At 37.2% G+C, this 25173-nt stretch overlaps 1 protein-coding gene across 1 annotated transcript; it reads left to right on the top strand.

The window, feature by feature from the left end:
• Nucleotides 1–200: 200 nt before the first annotated feature.
• Nucleotides 201–3085, top strand: LOC131858844 (uncharacterized). The gene is made up of 2 exons (XM_059212307.1): nucleotides 201–732; nucleotides 2103–3085. Exons 1-2 carry the CDS (start codon nucleotides 201–203, stop codon nucleotides 3083–3085), a joined length of 1515 nt encoding a protein of 504 aa, XP_059068290.1.
• The last annotated feature ends 22088 nt before the right edge of the window (nucleotides 3086–25173 follow it).

Here is a 25173-nt window from a genome sequence, read left to right on the forward strand (position 1 = left end):
TTTTAGGAGGATGCTTTGGAAAATATGGATCCGAGGTGTATCAGTCAATCGGCAAACATCCTGTTGGGGAAGGAAAAGGGTCTCAGAGGAAGGAGAAGTAACCGTCAAAAGAGGGAAGAAAGTGCCAATAAGAAAGGAATTGTCAGTGTTTTTGATTTTATGAGGAAAGCTAAGGGAGAAGGGCTCTTCCTTGGCAAAAGATGAAGATCACCACCTGGAATGTCAGGGGTCTATCGACTCTTGACAAAAGATGCTTGGTCAAACGAGCGTTGGCTAGATGTAGCAGTGACATAATTGCAATTCAGGAAACAAAAATTAATCATGATAAGGAGGATCATTTTATTAAGTCATGTAAGGTATGGGAAGGTTTCTTCCAAGAAGCAATTGGGACAGCTGGAGGGTTGGGTGTGATGTGGAACCCTTCTCAAGTTAAACTATCCCTCTTGGAGAAAGCTGAACATTGGATTTTATGTACAGTCTTCAGCTTTAAGGAGAATCTAAATTTCCCCTTAATTAACGTATATGGACCAACGAAAACTTTGGAAAAGGCTCAGTTGTGGCAGGTCCTTATGGATAAAATTTTAGTTATGGATAACGACAAGATAGTAGTGGCTGGTCACTTCAGCGCCCTACCAGATTTGCGAGAGAAATGGGGAGGTCTGAGAATGCCAAATAAGGTAATGGAAGATTTTAGAGAGTTTGTCAAGCAGAATCACTTAATGGATGTGATCCGTAAGAACGGGACCTTCACATGGATCAATCGACGAGCAAACTTTGCTCACATATCAGAGCGACTGGATAGGCATTTCTTAGGAGAAGCATGGATGGAGTCATCCTTCCAATCTCTTTGTCTGATCACTTCCCTATAGAACTCAAATTGTGCAAGGCCCCAATTAAAGGAAGTAGCAGCTTCAAAATATCGAGCATGTGGTGGAGAGACCTTGAATTCATTTCTATTATACAACAATGGTGGGTAGAAAGCAACATATATAGGGGAACTTCGAGTTATGCCTTTGTGAAAAGACTAAAATTCTTTAAAGAAAAGATTAAAAAATGGAACACAGATTCATTCAAAAATATATTTGCAAAAAGGAATAGAATAGAGGAAGAATTAAATCAAATAAACTTGAGCACTATAAACTTAGGAATGTCAAATGATTCATACCATAGAGAAGTTGCACTCAAACAGGAATTGACAGAAATTCTTCTGAGAGAAGAAAGCTTTTGGAGAGACAAATCAAGGGAGCTTTGGATCAGAGAGGACGAAGTGAACACGAAGTTCTTTCACGCATCGGTAAAAGAAAATAGGATCAAGAACAGAGTTGCGGAGATTACAGACTAGGATGGTAATAGGCACTTTACTCCCGATGCCATTGAGGAAGTAGCTACCACCTTCTTCAGAAATCTGCTTGGGGAAGCGGGGGAGAACATCTCACAAAACTTCTCGACAGTGGAATGAATTCCAAACGAGATCTCAGAGGAAGAGAATAAAAAGATTTGCAGTCCATTCACGATGGAGGAATTCAAGAAGGTTGTTTTCGACCATCATCTGAATAAAGCCCCGGGGCCAGACAGCTTCACTATGGATTTTTTCCAGAAATGTTGGGTGTTCATGGGATTTGATATTTTCTGAGTAGTGGAAGACTTTAGGAAATAGGGGAAGTTTGTTAAAGAGATCAATCATACCAATTTAGCATTGATACCAAAAAAGAAGGACTTCTCTTCAATCATGGACTTCAGGCCAATATTTTTATGCAACTCCCTATACAAAATCATATCTAAGGCCTTGGTCAACAGGTTCAAACCGATTTTGCAGAGAATAATCTCGCTGGAGTAGCACAGGTTTACTTCGGGGTAAGAAATTACGGACAACATCATTTTGGCGACAGAAACGATCCACTCAATGTATTCATCCAAATTCCAAGGTATGGTCGTTAAACTAGACGTATCCAAAGCATATGATCGAGTAAAATGAGGCTTTTTAATGGAGGTTCTTAAAAAATTTGGATTTGATAATAAATGGCTAAGGTGTATTGTCCATTGTATTACCTCTATTGATTTTTCAATATTGATCAATGGGTCTGCATGTGGTTTTTTTCAAGATTCTAATGGGCTTCGACAAGGAGATCCTTTGTCACCATTTCTTTTTGTTCTTATGGTAGAAGTTCTTGGTAGGCATATCAAGAACAAGGTTGGGCTAGGTTCCTGGAAAGGATTTCTTATACATGACAGATTGCCTCTGATATCCCATTCGCAATTTGCGGACGATACTATTATTTTTGGTGTTGCATCAGAAAGAGAAGCTCTCGTCATCCGGAAGGTGTTAGAAGATTATGAAACAGACTCAAGTCAGAGTATGAACAAGCAAAAGTCAAGGATATATTTCCTCAATACAAGCAAGAGAACTCAGGAAAAGATTACAAGGGTGTTGCAATTTAGCCAGGGTTCCTTTCCTATTCAATATCTTGGGGTCCCTTTATTCGCAGGCAGATTGGATAATAGACTTTGGGAGGAAGTAGTCAATAAATGCAAAGCTAAAACTGTCCTCTGGAAGAACAAGTGGCTTTCACAAGCAGGTCACATCCAAATGATTAAAGCAGTGTTAGCCGTTGTGCCCATCTATTATATGTCATGCTATAGGGCTCCACACAAGGCCTTGTCTGCATTGGATGGCATGCTAAAAAGCTTCATTTGGGAAGGCTCACGGGAGGAAAGAAAGATCCCTTTGATAAGTTGGGACACAGCTTGCTTTCTCAAGGTGGATGGAGGAATAGGTCTTAGGAAGATGAATCTGCAGAACCTGGCTCTAGGTATGAAACTCGCGTGGAAGATGTACAGCAACCCACAAAAAGGATGGTGTAAGTTGATGTCACTCAAATACATGAATTTGAACGAGCCAAAAGGAATCTTCACCTTGGCTAACTTGACTGGTGGATCTCCTATTTGGAAGTTCATTTGGGAGAGCCGCAGGATCATAACAGAGCACTTGTCATGGAATTCAAGTGATGGCCGCAAAGCTAAAGTTTGGAGGAACTCATGGAATAGAGATAAGGCATTGGAGGATGAGTTCGATGATCAAGATTAGATCAACAAAATGGAAGCTTCTATGGGTTTTTTGGTGGCAGATTATGTAGAAGAGGGCAGCCCAAACATACCAATAAAGTGGAAAAGGGTTGGTGAAATTCAGAATGCAAATAGTATGAAGGTGGCTGAAATCCTCAAAAGAAGGGTAGTACACTTGGCAGGTGGTAAAGACACTCTCATCTATATTGCAGCTAAATCAGGTTCATATAAGGTTAGATTAGGATATGAATTACAAAGGAAGAGGCGGGAAGATAGAAGTTGGCCGGCTCCTTTATGTTGGGATAAATGGGTGTTATCGAAAGCAGGGGCATTCCTTTGGATCACCCTGCATGGAAGAATCCTGACAAGCAACAGATTGAAAATAATAGGCATTGTAGGGCCTAGTAGATGTTGTCTATGTAAAAGCGAGGAAGAAATAGGGGATCACCTTTTATTCAATTGTTCTTATGCAAGAAAGTGTTGGGATTGGTTGAATATGCAGCTTTAGAATAATATGGTTTATAACCGTACATTCAAAGACTTCATTTTAGCTTGGCCGACGGGGGGTAAGCATTCCAAATGGGGAAGCTTATGGATCACTAGCCCATCATTGGTAGTCTAGCACGTGTGGAAGGAGAGGAACAAGAGGATTTTCAGGGAGGAAGAGATGGACGTCAATATCCTGCTCAACAAAATTCAAGTGGCTATAGAAGAAACAATTAATGGCAAGATCTTCGGTAGCAAATTCAAATTTTACTCCAAATGGGATTTGGATATGGAATTAGTCTAGAAATTTAAACAAAGCAGTAGTCATACACAAAGAGGAAAGTCAATTGATAGAAGCAAGGTCAAGTGGAAGCCCCCCCCTAGTGGTTGGAATAAATTAAATTTTGACGGGGCCAGTAAGGGTAACTCAGGTGCTTCTGGGTATGGAGCAGTTGTAAAGGATGAGGAAGGCTTACTAGTAGGGGTAGTATGTGGCCATGCGGGGATAGTTTCTAATAACATAGCAGAGATCACAGCCTTAGAAGAAGGACTAAAATGGACATCATCAAATGGCATCCAAAAGGTGGTGATCGAAGGGGACTCCAAAGTCGTCCTAAACGGGATCATTAATAAGCGATTCACAAATTGGCGTCTTAGCAACTGGATCCCTAGAATATACGGACACCTACAAAATCTCACGGACTATCAAATTCAACGCACATACCATGAAGGTAACCAAGTGGTGGACCTTCTAGCTAATCACGGGGTAGCTAATTCTCTACCAGCAGTCATATCGCCTGCAAATGTAGGGAACAGAGATATCTAGCAAAGATTGCTTGAGGACAGAGCCCACATTCCTAGGACTAGAATAGGATGAAATCTATGGCCATTGTTTGGTATCGGGATAGGAGAGGCATGCTCTTATCTTTTTTCACGTGGGTGGACAGTCATTTATGGCATCCTTCTTTTGGTTTTGAATCCCGTGTGAAGTAGAGTTTGGAAGGGATAAGGATCAAGAGTCCAGCAGATTTAGGCCTATTTATATCAAAGTGAGGGAAATGCTATGTGTGGATTCCCGATTTAGAAAAATGGTGCACAGATTTGGTCTTATTTGCCTCTGTCGTGAGGAGACATTGGAAGCCCAGTGCGAATGCCTATTTGATATAGACATCGAGGGGCAAAGAGCTATTCAGGTTATGCTCAATGATCCTTTTAGTGAAGATAGGCATTGGTGCAACGAATATGTCTATGAGATCATATTGTGCCTGTTGGTCGACATCCTTCCATCGAAGGAAGCCTGTGTGGAGAAACTAGAAGGCTTTGTGCGGGAAGAGGATGTGGAAGCGGTTATGGGAGCGATGCTCGAAGTGGAGGAGGAGTGGGCCAGCATACTTGGTCCTTATTTCAACCCGGCAACCATTCTCTCGGATGCAGAGTGTTCAGACCCAGAAGACGAAATTCGTCTAGCAGTCGAAGCTCTCAGAATGAGGAAAGCTGAATTTATGGCAGAAGCATGAGAGGTCTTCAAGGTTGGAGTTAGGAATGCAGACCTGGGCCCGTTTAGAAGGATGATGTTGCAGGAGTATGAGTGGTTGTCAGAAGGTATTATCGACAAGGTGGTGACCATTTGTTTGTAGATGGCCACCATACTTAGGCTCATGTAGTCTGAGAATATGTATCTGTTTAAGTAAGTTAGTTTAGACTATTTTGTGAATGATAATATGTAAGCACTATTTTAGATGAATATAGGGCGCTATCCCCACCTTGATAGCACTTGATAAAAATAAAAATAAAAAACAATCGTATGTACAAGGAAAAAGGGAATTATTTTAATTTTCACAAATATTTTAATGAGATTAATATAAAAGGAAAAGGGACATCCATCATTTACTATACAGTTGAGGAATTAAAGGGAACCAATAGGGGAACACATCACTGAAGAAGTGTAGAGTGAAGCAAGTAGGAGGACATAACATAAATCATGCAAGAAATGCATTGAATCTTCTATTGAAATGGTCAATATGAATTGAACAAAGAAAGATAATTATGATATACTGTTCTGTGTAGTTTTATGTGTTGCATCCATCAACGATCTATCTATATACTTTGGATCCGCTAGAATTTGCAAAAAATTCAATGATGGACAAAGGAAAATTGAAGTGGCAAAGTGAAAATATTTTCTATATATATTTACAAAATGGAAAATATTTTTTCAATAGAAAAAATTGAAGTCACTTAACACTATATAGAAGGGTGAAATTCTTAAAAAAAACTTGAGGCCATGTTTTGGCATAAAAATATTTTGAATCCTGAATATATAATTTATATACAAATAACATTTGCAGTGTAAAAATATTTGGAATAAATTTGTGGTATTTTTATTTTAACCATACACAATGATACATTGATCTTCACTTTTGTACATAGGAGGCCATGAATAGTAATGTTCACTTTGATCGAAACATGATTCTCGTAGAGAATATTTTGGATCAAGTATCCACAATTCCGCATATCAAGAAAATTCTTTGTCCAAGTGTTGTAACTTGACTGCAATTTATTTTGTATCTGGTGGTTGCATGTGTAGGGAAGACCTGAGATTGATGAGCCCTACGATTGTCATCATAAAACGTAACTACTTTTATGTGATACAAGATAGCAACTATATGTGTGTTACAAATAAGGAAAACAAAAATGTTAAGCAGAGCGCATTGTACCAGTAGTAGCAATGAGAGTACGAATGTGACAACTGGTAGTGTTGAACAATGTGCATTTGGTGGGAAGAGGATAGGCAATGGTTCTGTGTATCTACACACAAAGAAAATTGTGATTAATTGAAGCATATTTAAATTAAAAATATATGTAGGAATTATCATCAAATAAAAGCCTTACAGTTTTTAAAGTATCGACTGAGACTGTTAGCTGTGAAATCTTTGCAAGAAATGTGATGCAAAACCTGTCTTGAAGATATTGACAAATGCTAAGTTAAAAAGATACTTCATGACAACATAATGTAGAAGGTTATGTGATGCAAAACCTATCTTGAAGTTATTGAGAAAAAGATACTTAATAACAACAATATGTAAAAGGTGATGTTTAACGAAAGGGATTGAATTTGATGGTTTGTGAAGTTTCCATAGAGGAAACAAAATATTTACGATGAAAAGTTGTGGTAATAATTGATACCAGTGGCTATGGTGTGGATATGTATTACACACTTTAATGCTATGAAAGGAATAGGGAACCTGGTAGCGATCAAAACGAGCCAAGAATAAGTATGTGTATTATTGGAGAAAATATAATCGATGATATAGAATATGACTGTGGATGTGAAGGGGTATTACATAGGATGGTCGCTCATTTTTTTGGATTGTTGGTTGTGCAGTAGTGAAGAAAGGAGTTGTAGGATTCGTTCACACTTTTCTGGATGGACAAACATATACCAAAAAGAAATATGTATAAGAAAATTGAATGTAGGTTCACTCCATGCTATGAAAAAATGTGTAAATGTGAGCAGCTTATGTATCTGCATAGTTTAATGAGGGGGACGCTTCTACCTAGGGTACAGGTTGTGCACCATTAAGGGTTCATGCATAACTTCCAAAGAATTCAGTGTATCAACAGTTTGAGATAGTGCATGTGAATGAAGAAACTCGTCAAATTCAAAGAAATGTTCGAACACATGTGTAAAAGAAATAAACCTTTTGTAAATCACAAGCAGTTCATCTGTGGATGCGATAAATGATGATTGGTGTCTTTATTGTGGACAGCAACATGTTAAATCTTTTGATGACCTGTTAGTTGTATTTGGAGTATATGTATGTGGAGGTATGACAGTATAGACTTACAACATTTTTTTAAGAATCGTATATGAACAAATATATATCAATAATAAATTCTTAGAAGCAAATCGTCTTTAGCTTTACTTTTTTCCATGTAAAAATATACATAGATGTGAGTAGCCTGTGCATATGCATGAATTAATCATACGAAACAAGTCTACCTGGGGTGCACGTGGGGGACCAGTAATTAGTTGATGCATAACATTGAGAGGATCCAATATATGAGCACTATGAGAGAGTGTCTACAAAAAAAAATAAACTTGCAAAAGTCAAAAGGAGTATTGTAATACAAAAACAAAATAAGTTGAGTGTAGGGTATGTGCAGGATCACAGTGGACCAAACAAGTTCTTAAGTGACAATGAAAATCAGAAAACAAAGTTAAACAAGTTGACGTAAAATTTTGAATAAGTTACCGACATTATTTTAAAAACATGTAAAAATAGAATCTATAGCAAATTGAATGTAGTTTCTAAGCTACTAGTCAAAAGATAAGAAGTAGGTGTCTCTCTGACCACCCTAATCAAAATAAAATCATAATATTTTTTTATAACATTTTAGATATAAGTAGAAGACTCATGTCTAGATGTGACACATGTTTTTTTGTATTTTTTTTTTAAATAAATAATTAATTATAATTTTCTTACTACAACTTTTTATAAAATATAAAAAAATCGTATGTCTAACCACCATAACTTGGTCAAAACTTTATGAATTCAATTTTTCTTTTTTTAATCCTATAGTATACGAAGCATATAATGTGCCACATGTTTTGGATTCAAAAAATATGATGCCATTTGAAAGTTATATATATTTTTCAATAAGATATCAATGATAACTTTAGTCAGAATATTGCCACTTTTTGGTCCCTCATGATCCTGCACATACCTTGTATATAAAGCATAAGCATGCCATCTGTGGATGTGGTAAATGATACTTGGGCCCTCTATTTTCATCTGCTATAATTTGTTAAATGTATTGTTGGTTTGGCAGTTGTATTCAAGGGGAAACATGTAAGTAGACGTATGGTTGTATAGCACAAACAAGGTGCAATAGCATTAGAAGCAAAAACACTATGTATAAAAATGGTTTATGTTGCAGGGAAAAGAATTTTGAGCAATGGGATAAGAACACTGAGGAAACCTAGGTAGAACTTTTGAATGGAGAATTATAGAGAACTGAAGTTGAACTTTGAGCTTACCTGCAAGTAGCGATATATATAAATTTTGAGGGAAGGGGCAATGATCTGTAATGTGAGTCAGAATTCATCTGTTGTAGAAGCAATAGAGGGAGAAGAAGAGCACAATTTACTTTTTTTATAGAAAAAGTTAAATTACAAGGAGCATGTGAAGCACCAGAATGAATGAAAGTTAGCGGGAAGGCTATACCTGCAACCTGTCAAAGGTGGGTATCAAAACATTGGATTTTTTTTTTAGGTAGAAACAATGATTTGCATCTTTATTTAACATAGACCTGGAATGGGAGAAAGGAAGTGACAAAAAATGAGTAAAAATAATATTTTTGATTGAATAAAATGGGGGTTAGTATCCGCAATCGTGGGAGAAAATCCAAATGAAATGTAAATGCAGCTAGCCAAACTTTGGGTAGAAGTATAATCAAGGAAAACCTATCAAATAAATGGTCATGTGCATGTTTAGTGTGACAAGTTGTTAATTCATTGATTTTTTGTGACCAATACAAATATAGTCTGTAGCAACTTAATATATTAAGTCTATGGAAACATGCATCCATAAAGAAGCAACATATATGAATTATAATTAAAATTTATAAATTTGTTTGATTCTAACAAAACATGCACTACAATTCATCGTCAAGATAGTGTAAGGTGTGACAACTATAATGATTTAAAGTTTTTTGTTCTAGAAATATTATTAAAAGAGAGAGGTATAATGAAGATGGAAACAAGAAGTAAAATATGTTTTTTTGTTGTTAGGTAATTGTATTTTTTAAATATTATAGATAATAGTAGTAATTGTATAGTCAAGTTTTTGGAGAGCATATAATGTCAAAGAAGAAAAAAACTTGAAATTTCCAAAGCAACAAATGTCTTAAACATAGAAAAGCAACCGAGGCAACTCAACCACATAACATCACCATGTGGACTACCTTGCAAGCATATGGAAAAATTGGGGTGGTTAGCTTTTGAATATATGTCAGCGTTTGAATGAATTTTAAATGCATTAATGTATTAAGAAGAAACCTAAATTAGTATATTTGATGTACCTTTGTTTGGATAGGGAAGATATGAACTTGAAAAGTAGTTTTACTATGCTGCTCAAAGATGCAAACATTGCGCTTAGTTAAGTTACGAATCATCTCACCCTCTATAGAAGGCTAGTGTGTGGCTATCAATTATGCAACCCACATCCCATGAACAACCATTGGAGAGAGAGAGAGAGAGAGAGAGAGAGAGAGAGATGAGGTAGCGAGAGAACGAGAAGGAGAAAAGGGTGAGAGATTCGATAGAGAGAGAAGTGTGAGGGGGAGAGAGATGAGAAATAACTCAAGGAGGATAATTAGGGCTCAGAATAGACAAATACGATGATGGGGAAGGAAGACGAGAGAGAGAGAGAGAGAGAAAGAAGGGAGACATGCATGTATACAAACATATATACATATATCTATATTAATATATGTATATATAACTATAGATATGACATATGCATATATATATACATAAACACATATTATATATGTATGTCTATTTATATGTGTAGTGAATGCTAAGTTTACAAGCATACATTATTATGTCTTCATAACTCGTATAGGTTCTGTGAAACACAAAATAATGGTTCTTTTTGTTTTTCAAAACCCGTGCGAGTTATGAAGAACTGTGAATAGTACTTTTTGTTTTTCAAAACCCATGCGGGTTATGAAGAACTGTGAATAGTAATTTTTGTTTTTCAAAACCCGTGCGGGTTTTGACTTGGTAAGAGGGTTGGAAAATGACCCTAAGGCTTGCAAGCCCATTTTCCCCCCATTTGTGTCCCTTTACACATTTTTTCATCTTCTAACATGATTTCTCGACTTTGTCATCATCAGGTTTACAAATGATCAAGTGCATATCTCTAAAATTACAACCATAATCTCACATGTCTTCTCAGTTTTCTGACCATATATTTTTTTCTATTTTTGGACAACATTAGCATAGTAAACTTTAATTTTTTTACCAGTGCCTTGACAGTCGTCATAGACATATGTTTGCCATTTTTTTAATAACTTTTGATATACTTGACCAAATTAAAAATAAATTACATATTATTGTTCTACACTAGATTCTATACACTTTTAAAAAAAGAAGTTTTCATTTTCAATTATTTTGATGCAAGTTACGTTATGCCCAGCGCACGAACAAGTACCAAATTTTCAGGATCCAGTCACTTCAAAAAATCATAAAAAAAAAATACTCAACGGAAAATTACAAAAAAATACACAATTTCTAAATCTCACTCTTACCTATCATCTTACCAAAGGGTTTTGAAAAATAGTAAATATAACTATATATCTTGTGCAGCGCATGAAAACAGCTATGTTATATTTTTCTGAAAAAATCAGGAGCAGTTTTTTGTGTGTGAAAGGTTTGACCCTCTTAATCTTATCCAATTTTTTTTTAAAATAGTAGTTTAGAAACTAGATTCAGAGCACTATAATTCTTATTGTTTCTCAACTAATAGTTTTTAGTGCATGACCTTCAACTATCTCTTTGAAGTTCAGGTTTACCTGTTTTCAGAAGAAGAAGAAAAGTGACCACTTATACCGCCCTTTTTGTTTACCATCTTGGTGCACTTGCCCAACAATAGTCAACTGTCATTAAAAAATCATATATTTCATCTTTAAATATTCAAAATATAAGAATGATTGCAAATTCATTTGTCCAATTTCCAAATATATTCAAAGCATATTCATGTGCTTACAGTATTTTAACCAAAATAGGTAAAAGTAAATAGTAATGTCAAAATGGGGTGTAACACATCCAATGAACAGAGTAGGAGGCAAAAATTTTGTTTTTGATTGATTGCAACACGTATATGAGCATAGGTAGGTTTGTGTCTATGTGTATAGCTATTGTGCATGTTTTTTCTTTTTATTGCAAGAGAAAGTTTATGAGCATGGTTGTGTGCATGTGAATGTGTAAACGTAACATGTATCTATCTATGTAAATGCAAAAGCGTATAAACAAATAGATCCACATAGACATACATATAGCTATACACACATACATATTAGCACGGAATACCTTACCCATCGTAGAGGGAAAATATTGGCATGCACCCAACAAACATAGTGAAGGAATTTTTTTCCCTTTTTATGCTAATATGAACACAAATATGGCTATCGCTATATGCATGGTTGTGTGTATGCATATGCATGAGTGTTTTTTTAAAAAAATAATACAGTTATGAGCATGACCATATGGATGAATTTTTCTATGCCTAGCATGTATTTATCTATGTATATCCATAAACATATAAACAAACAAGTTGACAGGCACATTCATATAGCCATATTTCATAAACTAATAAATGCTTTGCAAGATCCAAGGGAAGGCAATATATTAACTTACATAATCATCTACACGAAGTTGTTGCAAAGCATGTATAGAGCTTGAGATGGCCGACATAGCAATAAGTATTGTCTAAACTACAACAATTGAATTTTGTTTGGAAATTGGAACAATGCAATCTCTATACCAAAACAACAAACAAGATTATTATTTTTCATTACTTTTTCTCCAAAGTTATTAACAAAAAGCCTTCCACACAAAGTACAATAGCCAACCATAAAACAAATTAGTAAGGTGGATATGATCATTTTGACTGTATGAACGATTTTTTTATTCAATCAGAGAAAAATAAGCACAGTAGTTCCATCAAAGAACCAAGACAGTGTTTTCCCAAATTCAAATGTAGAGAACAAGGGGAAGCTCGGTGAAAATGCAGACAATGAGAAGCCAAAAGTAATTGACAATTTTAATTTTGGGAATGCAGAGAATGAAACACCAGAATTTAACCTTATAGCCCTTTTGTCAACAAGGTTTTCAAAATTTTCTAACACAAAAAACCTCCAAACGCTCAACTATATGAAGGCAGAAACCAAATATTCTTATAGAGTCCACACAGGCACAAAAAAGCACCGAAAAACACAATAGATAGAATTACCTCATGTCTCCAACAACACATTTCACCTACAACATTGTAGCAGCAACCCAAAATGCAGACAGAGAACCAAGAGATACCTTACCCAAGCTGAAGGGTGGAGAACAAGACAAGACACATAATGAAAACGAAGACAATGAAAGCCCCTAAATTAGCGGAGACATAGAATGAAAACACAAACAATGAAAACCTTAAATTAATTTATTGATAGAATAACCGGGACACACAATCAAAACATAGACAATGGAAAACCCTAAATTAATTAAATCATAGAAAAGCGTAGACATAGAATGAGAACACACACACAATGAAAACCCTAAATTAATTAAGTGACAGAGTAACCCTTGAATTAATTAAGCGACAGAGTAGCGGACATAGAGAATGAAAATGCACACAACTAAAACGTAGACAATCAAACCCTGAAATTTAAATTTTATCATTTTTTTATTGCCACAATGAAATCCCCTAAATTAGCGGAGACATGACCAAAATGCAGATAATGGAAACCCTAATGTAGCTAATTGACAAGATAAATGAGAGACATAGAATGAAAACACAAACAATAAAAATCCATCAAATAATTAAGTGGCAGAGCAATGCAAATAGAATAAAAATATGGACAATGAAAATCCTAAATTAACTAATTGATAGAGTAACTGAGACACACAATGAAAACAGAGACAACAAAAACCCTAAAATTAATTAAGCAACAAAGTAGCGAACATAGAGAATGGAAATGCGGACAATGAAAACCCTAAATTTATTAAGTGGCAAAGTAACCAAGATACACAACTGAAACATAGAGAATGCAGACAATGAAAATCCTAAATTGATTGAGTGATAGAGTAATCGAGACACTCAATGAAAATAGAGACAATGAAAACCCATCAGACATAGAAGAAAAATGTAAACAATGAAAACCATAAATCTATTAATTGGTAGAGTAATGAAGAGACACAAGTAAAACGCAAACAATCAAACCTGAAAAATAAAAGAAATCATTTTTTATCACCATGATTTTTATAATTGTATCACCTGCAAAACCCTCAATACATCAACTATAAACCCAAAAATCTTATAGAGTCTACACAACCATGAAAAAATCAAAACGCAAACAGACAATGCAAATTGACACAATGAACTTCTAATCAACAGTGAATAAAATAAATCAAAGTTAGAATTACCTCGATTGTCCAGCCAAAATACGAAAGATACAATTATCTCACTTCTCCAATAACACCCTTTAAACAAAATATGCAAAGATCCAAGAAAGAGCCTTCAGAATTTGAAAAGCAGAGAAGTCCAGAACCACAATGGATATGCAGACAATGAAAACCCAAAATTAATTGTGAACTTCATTTTCGATGAGGGGCACAATGAAAATGTAGAGAATGAAAACCCAAAATTAATTGTGAACATCATTTGTGATGATGAAAGTGACAGACACACTGGCCAAGGACACCAAACACACTTAAGAGCAGCCAAATCTTTAACCACATTAAATGCAAGCTCTTCAAATCGACTGTAGCTATTCTGGCTCCAAAACGGCATGCCTCGATATGATGCCAAAGGCATACCATTCAAGTACATCGGGTCCATGAGAGCGACGTTCCTGGGACCCACAGATGACATGGAGGAATTCGCGACTGCGATGACGTGGATGATGTTGTCGTTCTGCATTTGACGGAAAAGCTTGCTCACGATTAACACTTTCCCGACCATTGTCAATGCAATGTGACGGTTATGGTTACATCGGGCAAGGTGGTTAATATACTGCCGGGCAAGCGTTTTACATTTTCGGTGACCGCCAATTTCAATTTTGCATCGACTAACATGACTAATATCGGGCAGCGGCCACTTATGGGCACGGTTTTCAATTCATTTTTTTTTAAATTTTGAATGAAAACTCCATTTCGCGAAAATTGAAAATATATTTCGTCCGGTCGCTACATGCAGAATGCGCTGGTGGAGGCGAAACAAAATATTCGACCCTGGAAATTCAGGTTGTAAATTCATGTGCCTGGTTGAATCACTCAGCGAAGGAGCTGCACTTCAATTGTAGTTATAGGTATGCATTCTTAAAATATGTGTGGCTCCGAAGGGGAGGAGAAAAGTGGACCACATGCATAACCCAAGTTGTCTGGGTATATTGTTAGTTGTATACCCTTCTCGCCTGTTAACACGCGAGTTTTTTTTCATGTGCAGGGAGGAGGTATCGTAGCGTACAGGGGGTGGTACGATTGAAGATTCTTGTTTAGGGTTATGGCGGCATCGATAAATTCAAACCCTAACAGATCAAGATAGTTTTATGATTCCTTCGTCAACCCAGTGTTTGAAATTGTAAATTTTTATATCATTTTTGTATCGCAGAGGTGGTTGTGAGTGTGCCCTCAGGAGGTGTCAAGAGGACAACGATTTGGGTGGAGGCTTAGGCGGCTGTGGTAATTTGAAACCCTAAGACATTCAATATTTTTTTTTTATTTCCTGTGTCATTTTGTGTTCTGTCTGTGAAAATTAGGCATCATTTTGTAGCATGGTCGTGTCAGGATACCAAGGTTCCCTTTTTTATTGTTGACGGCTGATTTTTGGGATTTTGTTGAAAACCGTCAGGGTTTGGATTGTTTGTTTGCGGTTTGGTGTGTGTTAGTATATATATATATATATATATATATATATATATGTCAATATAAAGCAATACACACACACACATAGACACTCGCAGAGACACACACACACACACACAAACATGTCCTCTACAATACAGAGGAAAACAATAGAATAAAACATAGATAAAAGAATCAATGGAAATATTATGCTCTATTTCCATTATTCTCAGGTGCTCATTAGATTAAAAAAAGAAAACCTATAGTCCCATAAATCCCCCTTCAACAATGAGCCAGAATAGACGAAGGCTGCTTCAACAAGGAGCCCTTCAACAATAATGTTTTCGTTCGCGCATTAGTCTTACTTTTTCCATGTTAGGCAAATGAAAAAGGCACCATGTTTGCTATCATCAAACAAACAATAGATCAACTCCTAATTGTCAGTAAACAACAGATCAACTCCTAAACAAGAGCAGGTCACACATAGTCAAGGAATAGTTGCATCAGCGAGTCAACAACCTAATTTGGAGGAGTCTGTTTGCATCAAAAGGCAAACCATAACATGTAAAAGAGGTCAAGACCACGTAGAAGAAGCTCAAATTGAAACAAAACATTTTATCTCACTTTGTCTTTCATGTAGCTATTAGTTGCCTGCCACGTGTATTTGCATATATATATTTATTCTCGGACATGTATGTTGATGCATGTCATTGGTACGATATGTCCTTTTTGGAGCCAGAATAGACGTGTGTCAAGTATGTCGATTCATGTCGTTGTTACAATCTCATTTTGAAGCTAGAATAGACATGTCTAACAAAAGTTGGAAGCACCTAATCACACTCGAAAAGTGCAGAATAAACATAAATGCATATATATGTGGGAGGCTATGTGTATTGTGGCTCGACAGTGGATGTATTGTACCAACAACATGCATCGACATATATTTCCAAGACATGCATACCATGCCAACTTCTCGTGGTGCTCCGACCCATGGTATGTGATGTGGAGTTGTTGTCGAGTTCTTGGTTTCAGTCCTCGGCGCCCATGCAAAATTATGTGGAAATGCCGGAGGATGGCTGCGGCATGCTTTGTGGTTACTGCCTATTTATTGTGCATAACATGCACATTAAAAGCTTGTGAATGAAGCAATCGCATTTGGAGGGCATCCTGGCAGGAAGAAGAGGCCGCGGGCTGCAAAAACTTGGTACTTTTGTCAGAGAAAACACTAGCACGAAACTCAAGTTACTCTCACAGTGGGACGCCTCTATTGTGGCTACAAAAAACAAAATGGGGGGACTAACACCCCATGTCTATGGTAGGTTTTTAATCGTAGGTTTTGCATTTGATGGCTGCTTCTGTCTAACACAAGGCTATTAGTCTATATGATTTTTCTATTTTGGAACCAGAAGAGACACAACTTCTCGGACCATTGTTCATGTACGAGTTGTGATTTGATGCAGCTAATAGCGATAAAGCCAAAGGCTAACACGCGATGCAATTTACCATAGTAGATGGAGTTAGTCAATAACAAGGCTTGAGAATAGACAAATGGTACTGCGTGTTAGTGACATGTTATCCAATTGCATCCATTGAATGTAAAATATAGTGTAAAACGTGTGACTAAGTTGCGTGTTAGTCAGACCATAGAGTTGATTTCGATTCGGAATAGAGGTGTCTGTTCTTGAGCGCACAACAATAGTACGAAAATAGGTGGTTGATATAGACAACTCTGGTATAGCTCTGGTACTATGGCAAATTGACATATATAATTTAGGTGATATAAATTACTTAGTGGTAGTTTATATTGGATGTTAAATTGCAATTTCATATATGAACATGTAGGTTCCTTTTTTGTCTTTTGAAATGCATGTACTTCCCAATGTAGATTACCAGTAACATGAGTTATCCATGCAGGTTGTTGATTTTCAAGGACTATTGAGTAGTCCCCTGGCAAATGTCCAGACGTTCCCAGGTTGTTGCTCTATCTCCCTTGTTTAATACTACTTACACTGTAATGTCCACTTATTAATAATCTTTGGGCTTGTGCAACTTTTTGAAAGACGCTTGTTATATATATATATAGTTTTTTGTATATAATTTTTTTTATGCGGCACAAATGTATGTATAAATTTTAGTTCTTGATCATGTAATATTAATGTCCTTACTTTTACTGAATTTGATAATAATGAAAATGAACAATGCAATTGGCTGATGTGTTTTATTATATGCTATAGATGCACCATATTAGACAATAAGATATAATTTTTGAACCTGAACGCCTTAATATTGTTATTTATGGATCTTTGAGTCATGAAACCAGTGTTGAATATATGAAGCAGAAATCCTGATTCTTGCGAACTATGTGTTATAAATTTGTATATATTTTGTTGATTTGCATGAGAGTGTTAATGTTCATCGTAGTGTATTTGTATTTCTAGATTATTGATGTTCGTGATGTTTGTGAAGTACATGTGTTTGATGATCCAACTCCAATCTGAAATGTTATTTGGGCTTCTGTTTGAGGTGTCTCAGGTTGGCATGACGAACTCCTCATGTGTCTATCCTTTAGAGTGTTTTTTTCTTTTTTCTTTTCATAAATTAAGAGTACGTTTTTAATAAATAATACTATTCCCATGTCGACAAAGAGATGGAAGCTTTAGAATATGCACTCGTTTCAAAAGACTTGTGTCTTTCGAAAAATGAATTGGAGGTCTCTGTACCCATTAATTATCGTGAAAGACTTTGTTAATGGTAATGAATCGTTGTTTATTCTCTGACATAGATTGACCATCTTAATTGTTGCACACTCATTTTACAGCATCGATTTTGCAATTAGCGGCTGCGATTGACTAACCTGTTGGTAACACATTGTAGGAAAGGTCCGTTTTGGAGCCGGAATAGACACAGTCGATCCGTTAAGTGTGTTTTGCATCCTTGTTTATCAATCCTTAAGAAAGTCTAGTTTTTGTGTTGTATTTTGGATGGGGAGAACACAGGTAGCCTTTTTAACAGCGTTGGCAATGTATCATAGTCATTATTTCATTGCAATTGCAACCAAATATGTTCTAGAGAGGAATGGCATGGATAGTTTATGGCTAAACTGTTAGCTGGGTTGTACATAACACAGCGACATGCTGACTTTGTATTGAAATGTGGGCATAACCGGTCATGTGTTGGTTGTGTCATTTGTAGTAATGTGTGGTGTTATTGATAGTGTCACGAATATGAATTGCATTTTTTTTATGTTTCAATTCAATCATGTCAATTGTGTTGCGAAAAAGGTTGAGGGAAAATGCTGATCTTGATTATGGGTTGCTGGAGCTAAAGGCAGATGATCTCCTGGGAGTTGGCCACGTTCGCTTCCCAGTGACACGTGACATCGGCCTACCTGTAAGCTAAGTAGTTTTAATGGATTATGTAACATGTAGTATTGTTTGGTGTTGTAACTGTTTAATGCTTGTGATTGGAGAGCTAATTTGTATACCCAGGAGAGAGGTGGGCTCTCATATGCGGGAAGAGTTTGATATTCATATCTTGAAGATTCAGGTGTTGGGATTTCACATCTGGGAGTAGTTGAGGATTCAAATCTGAAAGAGTCGGGAGTTGGGCTTTCAGATGCGCGACCAATTGGAGATTCAAATCTTAAAGTTTCAGGAGCCGGGCTTTCGTATCCAGGACTAGTTGAGGATTCAAATCTGAAAGGGTCAGAAGTTGGGCTTTCAGATGCATGACAAGTTGGGGATTCAATTTTGAAAGATTCAGGAGTTGGACTTTCACATCCACGAGTAGTTGAGGATTCAAATCTAAAAGACTCAGGAGTTGGGCTTTTAGATGTACGACAAGTTGGGGATTCAAATCTGAAAGATTCAAGAGTTGGACTTTCACATCCACGAGTAGTTGAGGATTCAAATCTAAAAGACTCAGGAGTTGGGCTTTTAGATGCGGGACTAGTTGGGGATCCAAATCCGAAAGAGTCAGGGGATGGGCCTTCAGGTCAGGGACTAGTTGGGGATTCAAATCTAAATGAGTCACCAGTCGGGTGTCCAATTTTGAACCCATTGTCAAGTCGGCTTCTCAGCGACTGCAGAACCACACTGGTAATTATTTCTCATTGCATTATATATTTTTTCCATCATTGCATGGCATGGTTGGTGGAAGTTGGGATTTATAAGTGGAAATGTAGATATATACATGGGCATAAAATGGATCGTTGATGTGTGCTATTTTATTGAACAACATTATGATAGTGGTTGTGCTGGTGAGGAAGATGAGGCTAGTGGAAGTGTAGATGAGGCCGATTATACTGATACTCAAGGTGGTGAGAGTGAAAAAGGGGACGTTTGTAGTGAGCACGAGGTGAGCATAGAGCAGGAGGCTAAACGGCAACATGATTCTGTCAATGGTCGTGAATAGGAACAAGGAGGGGCGAGTAACAAGGAGGTCCACTATTAGTCATTATATGTTGGATTATCTTTATAATGCTTGATTAGTGCAAAATTGAATGTGACTCTTTGTCTCTATTGGTTGTGTGCAGCAATAGGCCGATCACAAAACAGAACATATTAATGGCAGGTTGCACTACTTTTGTCTCTTCCATTATTGTTCCGAAAATGGAGGTCATCGGTTTTGGGATCTGGGGAGGCTCAATATGCATAGAGCCAGAGAAAATCAACTATCATTTTTGGGGATTGCATGATGTAGTCGTCAACATTGTAGAAGTGGAAAGCATAGTGCCGATCATAGGATGAAATCACCATTGGAGTTGAAAAAGAGGGAGTCTAATATTGAATACCAAATGGGCGTACGACACAGTATGCAAAAAAAATGTGTCACCGACCGGGTCTGTATGAAATATGGCAATAAAACATTGATGAGCTTCCTACCGAAGGGAAGGAAGAGATAAAGGAAGCAATGCGAGTGTACGACAACAGTCCGGTTAGGGAGGCGAGAAGGAAGAAGGTTTTAGAGTTACTGCAAAGAAAGAATATTGCAACAGAGGTAACTTTTTAGTGATCGTATTTTTTTACAGTTTACTAAATTCCTTTAAACATGTGAAGAATGACTTATTGAGGTATCCTATCCTGGTGCCCAGATTTTAAGTGACAGTGCAGGCCATGGTGAGGAGGTTCTGTCATCAAAGGCTAATCGTGAAACAAACATGCTAGTGAATGAGGTTGCATCTGTTTTGTTGGGGAAGCAAAAAAAGAGGAATGCTACGAAAAAATCAAGGCGGTCTTTAGGTCATCAAACAAAAGAGGGTGCACCTGTTTTGTCAGGGAAGCAAAAAAAGAAGAATGCTGCGGAAAAAAGAAGGCGGACTTCACATCCTCAAACAAACGTGCCAGCCAATGAGCCTGCATGTGATTCGTCAAGGAAGCAAGAAAAGAAGAATGCCACAGAAAAAACAAGTCTAACTTCAGATGACATGAAATGTTTGTCATCGAAGGTGACTGTCTGTTGGCTTGTCCATATGTGTGTTTTCATTGCATGGTATGCTTTGCACTGCACTGTGTAGTATGTTGACTATTTTGTCCATGTCATTGTAGGGTGATGGGGTCCGTGGAGGGAGCATGGACTGTCCTGTGGTATTGGATGACACAGAATTCAGTGTGCAAAAAAAATTAAGTCAAAAACCTCGGGCGTCTGTTATGTATAAGTCCATTTCATCAAAGAAGCTGAAGGAGATGTCGAATGAAAAATTGGGTGCATGCAGTGCCGAGAAGATTGTGGATCAGTTTCGTGACTTGGGCCAGATGATGGACGATATGAGCAAAGAACAGTCAATGCAGTTGCCTGATGACACCGTGTGTAGTGTTCCCAAAAAACCAAGTCCAAAATCTTGGACGTCTGTTAGGAGGAAGAAGGTGAAGGAGACGACGATTGAAAAACCGAGTGAATGCAGTGGCGAGAAAATTGCAGAGCACCCTCCTCAACTGGGGCAGAGGTTGGAGGATAGCTGAAAAGATGAACAGGTAATGCGGTGCCATTGTGCATGACATGTAGTGCTATATCATGACATGGTGTGTTATACTATACAGTAACTCTTTTTTTATGCAGTTGGTCGCGGTATTGGATGAGAAACTTCAAAAGTCTATTTCAAGGGAGAAATTGAAGGAGATGGTGAATGGAAATTTGAGTGCATGCAGTGGCGAGAAGATTGCAGAGGAGTCCACTCAATTGGGGCAGACATTGGAGGATAAGAGCAGAGATGAATAGGTATTGGGCTCTTCTTTTGGATAATGGGTGGTGATAGGCAGTGTTATACTGGAGCATTTTATATGATGTTGTGGTTTGTGTCCATTATCTATGTTCCTGTTATTGCCTTAGTTGTGTAAAATTCATCGGCCTTGGTCCAATAGTGTTCGTAGGCATATGGGTTTAATGTGTACTTACACTCCTGTACAATGTGTCACGTTTTGCAGCATAATCCGATAGAAACAAGCATTGACAAAGAGTCTGGGGGAAATGATGATGGATGTAAAAATGTAGACTGTGACCGTGATGGGGGCAACGGGCCAGGACAGACAGCTACTCTGGTACTGTTGTACTGCATTGGCATGGATTCATTTGACTATGTTTGACCGAGATGTATAAAGAATTTTATTTGAGCGACCGTGTCCACTCATTACTGATGCAGGCAACCATGGAAGACAAAGAAGAGTGCGCCAATGAAGATGCTCATGCTGTTGCTGTTGCAGTTGAAGTCCACCTACTTCTGGATGGGGCAGTGGTTGGGGAAGGCATTGTTGATGGCCTGGGGAAGGGTGTAATGTGTCATACTATTCCACTCCCACGACATTGTGCTAAAGTTCGCATCGTCAAAGTCTTTGATGCAAATGCCCAGCTGCCTTTCCCAGGTCCTTTCGCCGATGTCTTGTCGGATTCCCTAAACTCGTGGGCGGTGTGGCCCATTGAATACCTGGTCTGTTCCCCACTCTTGGTAAGTTTCAAAGATGACAAGATCCCTTCCTCCATCTTCTCACTCCATCCTTTACCTTATTTCAATGGAATGAAATAGGCAACACTCATATGATGTCGTTTGTATGTGGCAGGATAAAGTTGGCGAAACTGTCCATCCACAAAAAGAGGATGTTAAACGCGGCCCTATGATCACATGGGTAAGTCACAGGTTGCGATCACTTGGCATCACCCCTTCCGAGTTGCATAAGAATGAGAAGAAGCGTAAAGCATTTTATGGTGTCGTCAACTCCATTGCGCAATCCAGACAGTGGAGGCGATAAATATTCTTTGATCATAGTTGTTGTTCCTCTTTCCAAATATTTAGAGCGAGATACTGTGGTGGAATTTCAGTCTTGATAGACTTTATTCAGATGGGATTTGGAGATGTTATATTGACATGGCTTTTACCTTAGCATAGTTTAAAGTTTAAACCCTCTGAATTATTGTTTGTCTTAGATGAATTCTACATTATTATTCAACCTTTCCTTCTATTTTAAGCACCTTTCCTGTTATTTTAAGCAAAATAACTGTAAAGGCTTGATTTGTTGGACTCTTTCATGGTGATCCTGCACCATCAACTACCCTTTAATAACTTCAAAAACCTTTCTTTGGTGCGCAACATTTTTAATAATGATAGTTGATGGTACAATAAAGTCGATGATAGTCATTTACTGTTCAAGTTTTGTTCAAGGTCTCTTATATGTTGCATATGCATAGGTTTTGTTATTGCATACCAATAGAGGGTCCCTGCAACTCTTTTACGTATATAGATGAAGCGGAATGTTTGATTGAAATTGTGAACCATGTGCTCTTTACACTATAGCTTATGACAATTGAATATACCATTGTGATTGTTTGTTTTTGAGCACTGAATCTGAAATGAATTAACAAAAAAAAAAAACCCCCAAAAAAAAAAATCTATTAAAATACACCAGACTTCCATTATAGTTTCATGGCATATGTGTAATAAGTTGGATGCAGGACGAGGAGTGCTGACTGATGGAGTTATCTTCCCAAAACATGGATTCCCAATTGGCAGGTAACCTACCGCCCAAGTGCCCAGTTTAGTGAACATGTCAACTTTACCGAACACGTTAACTTTTTTGTATCGTGCATAATGTTATTCATTCCAAAAAATGCAATAGATAGCAGTTCCTTTCTTGTTAGCATAAATAATTATTTCCTACATTTTTCATGTTCTCTTGCCCACCTGTCTACAGATACTTCTTTTTGGCATTGTTTGCAGGGATGGCAATGGGAAGACCACGAACACGAAAAAGAAAGGGTGTCGAAACATCTGTTCCGCAGAATGGAACTCCTGCTACGAATTCAAAGGCGAATGGGACGATCGATGTTCTCACCTCTGATGATAGTTTAGGGAAGTCTACAAGACAACCACCACCGCCCTTTGTAGACTGTAATGATGGGATGGACACAATAAAGTTTGACACCATGCAAGTAGAACTTCTAACACAGAAGGTCGAAATGGCCCATGCTAAAAATGAAAGGTTGAAGGGGATTGTTTCTCATCTTGAATGGAGACTCACTGAAGTGAAAAGGAGATTCACCGAACTCAATAAGAAATGCACTAAACTCAATAAGAAATGCATGGAACTCAATAACAAGGTCATGGACTTGGACGATAAGAATACAGACCTTGAGCTGGAAGTGTGTGGTTTGTAAATGGCGAATGAGAGACTAGTTCGTGAGGCATGTGCTAAAAACAGCAAAATCATAAGTGACCAGATGCAGAGGATGCTAGATGTTTGTGCGCAACGCGCTCAGTACTGGAAACAGAGGTACGTGGAGGTGTTTGCCTCTGTAACCGATGAAGATGATGGGAATGATGTGCCTCCCCTTACTCTGACCACTAGGGGAAACAAAAGTCATTTAAATACTCAACCTCTGCCTCTATAACAGGCTTGCACTGTTACGAAAGTTTTCCTGTTCAATAAAACATCAGCAGTGGTGCAGACTTTTTATAACCAAACATATTCTTTCATTTAGGAAGACACTTTGTATGCTTCATGAATGGTTATTTTCAATAAACTTGATTGACCAAAGTTTTTCTTTCTGGTTCTTTTCTTCGGGAGCCCTTCTTGAACCAATCCCTTGAACCAGTTGTAAAAATATATTAAGTGGCCTTGGCACCTTGTCAAAAAAAATAAAAAATAAATAAATGTGATTGACTTCACTTAAACATCAATGGTTAATGATTGGTTTGTTGTACACTTTTTCATGCTTTATGAATGGTTCTATGTGGATTTTCTACACGTCTTCTATGATGAATGGTTTTTGCACTTCTCTTAATAAGTTAATATGACTTCCCAATCAGTGTTCGCAAACCAACTCGGGTGAATCTATACCTGAAACCTAACTTTAGGTTCAAAGCTTTTTTATAGCGGATTTAAATGAACCACTAATTGTATGATGGCAATTTTTTTTTAACAGACTGAAAAAATGCTTATTTATAAATGATGGATAAACTGAATTTTTGTTGTACACTTTTTCATGCTTTTTGAATGGTTCTATGTGGCTTTTCTATATGTCTTCTATGGTGAATGGTGTTCGCACTTCTCTTAATAAGTTAATATGACTTCCCAATCAGTGTTCGCAAACCAAGGCGGGTGAACCTATACCTGAAACCTAACTTTAGGTTAAAAGATTTTTTATAGCGGATTTAAATGAACCACTAATTGTATGATGGCAATTTTTTTTACAGACTGAAAAAATGCTTATTTATGGATAAGCTGTATCACAAGTACATAAGATAGACTGCTCAATGACTATTATCCTTCATAAATATTAAATATAAATCAATGAGTATTAACTATTAAAGCTTTACGACACGAAAGGTCTATAACTATTAATCTTGCTTGCAGTCTTTGCTTGTCTTCATCACTTTTTTTCATATAGCCTCTTATATGTAGAGTCCTCCCTCAACAAAAACTCTATTTGATCTTGATTCAGTTGAACCATGTCTAAGTTTAGTTTGCTAGTGCTTCTACGGTCAGTCTTTCCAACTTGTCATATCATCAAATGTCCAA

Source organism: Cryptomeria japonica, chromosome 10, assembly GCF_030272615.1.
Source record: "Cryptomeria japonica chromosome 10, Sugi_1.0, whole genome shotgun sequence".
In the NCBI taxonomy this organism is placed as follows: Eukaryota; Viridiplantae; Streptophyta; class Pinopsida; order Cupressales; family Cupressaceae; genus Cryptomeria; species Cryptomeria japonica.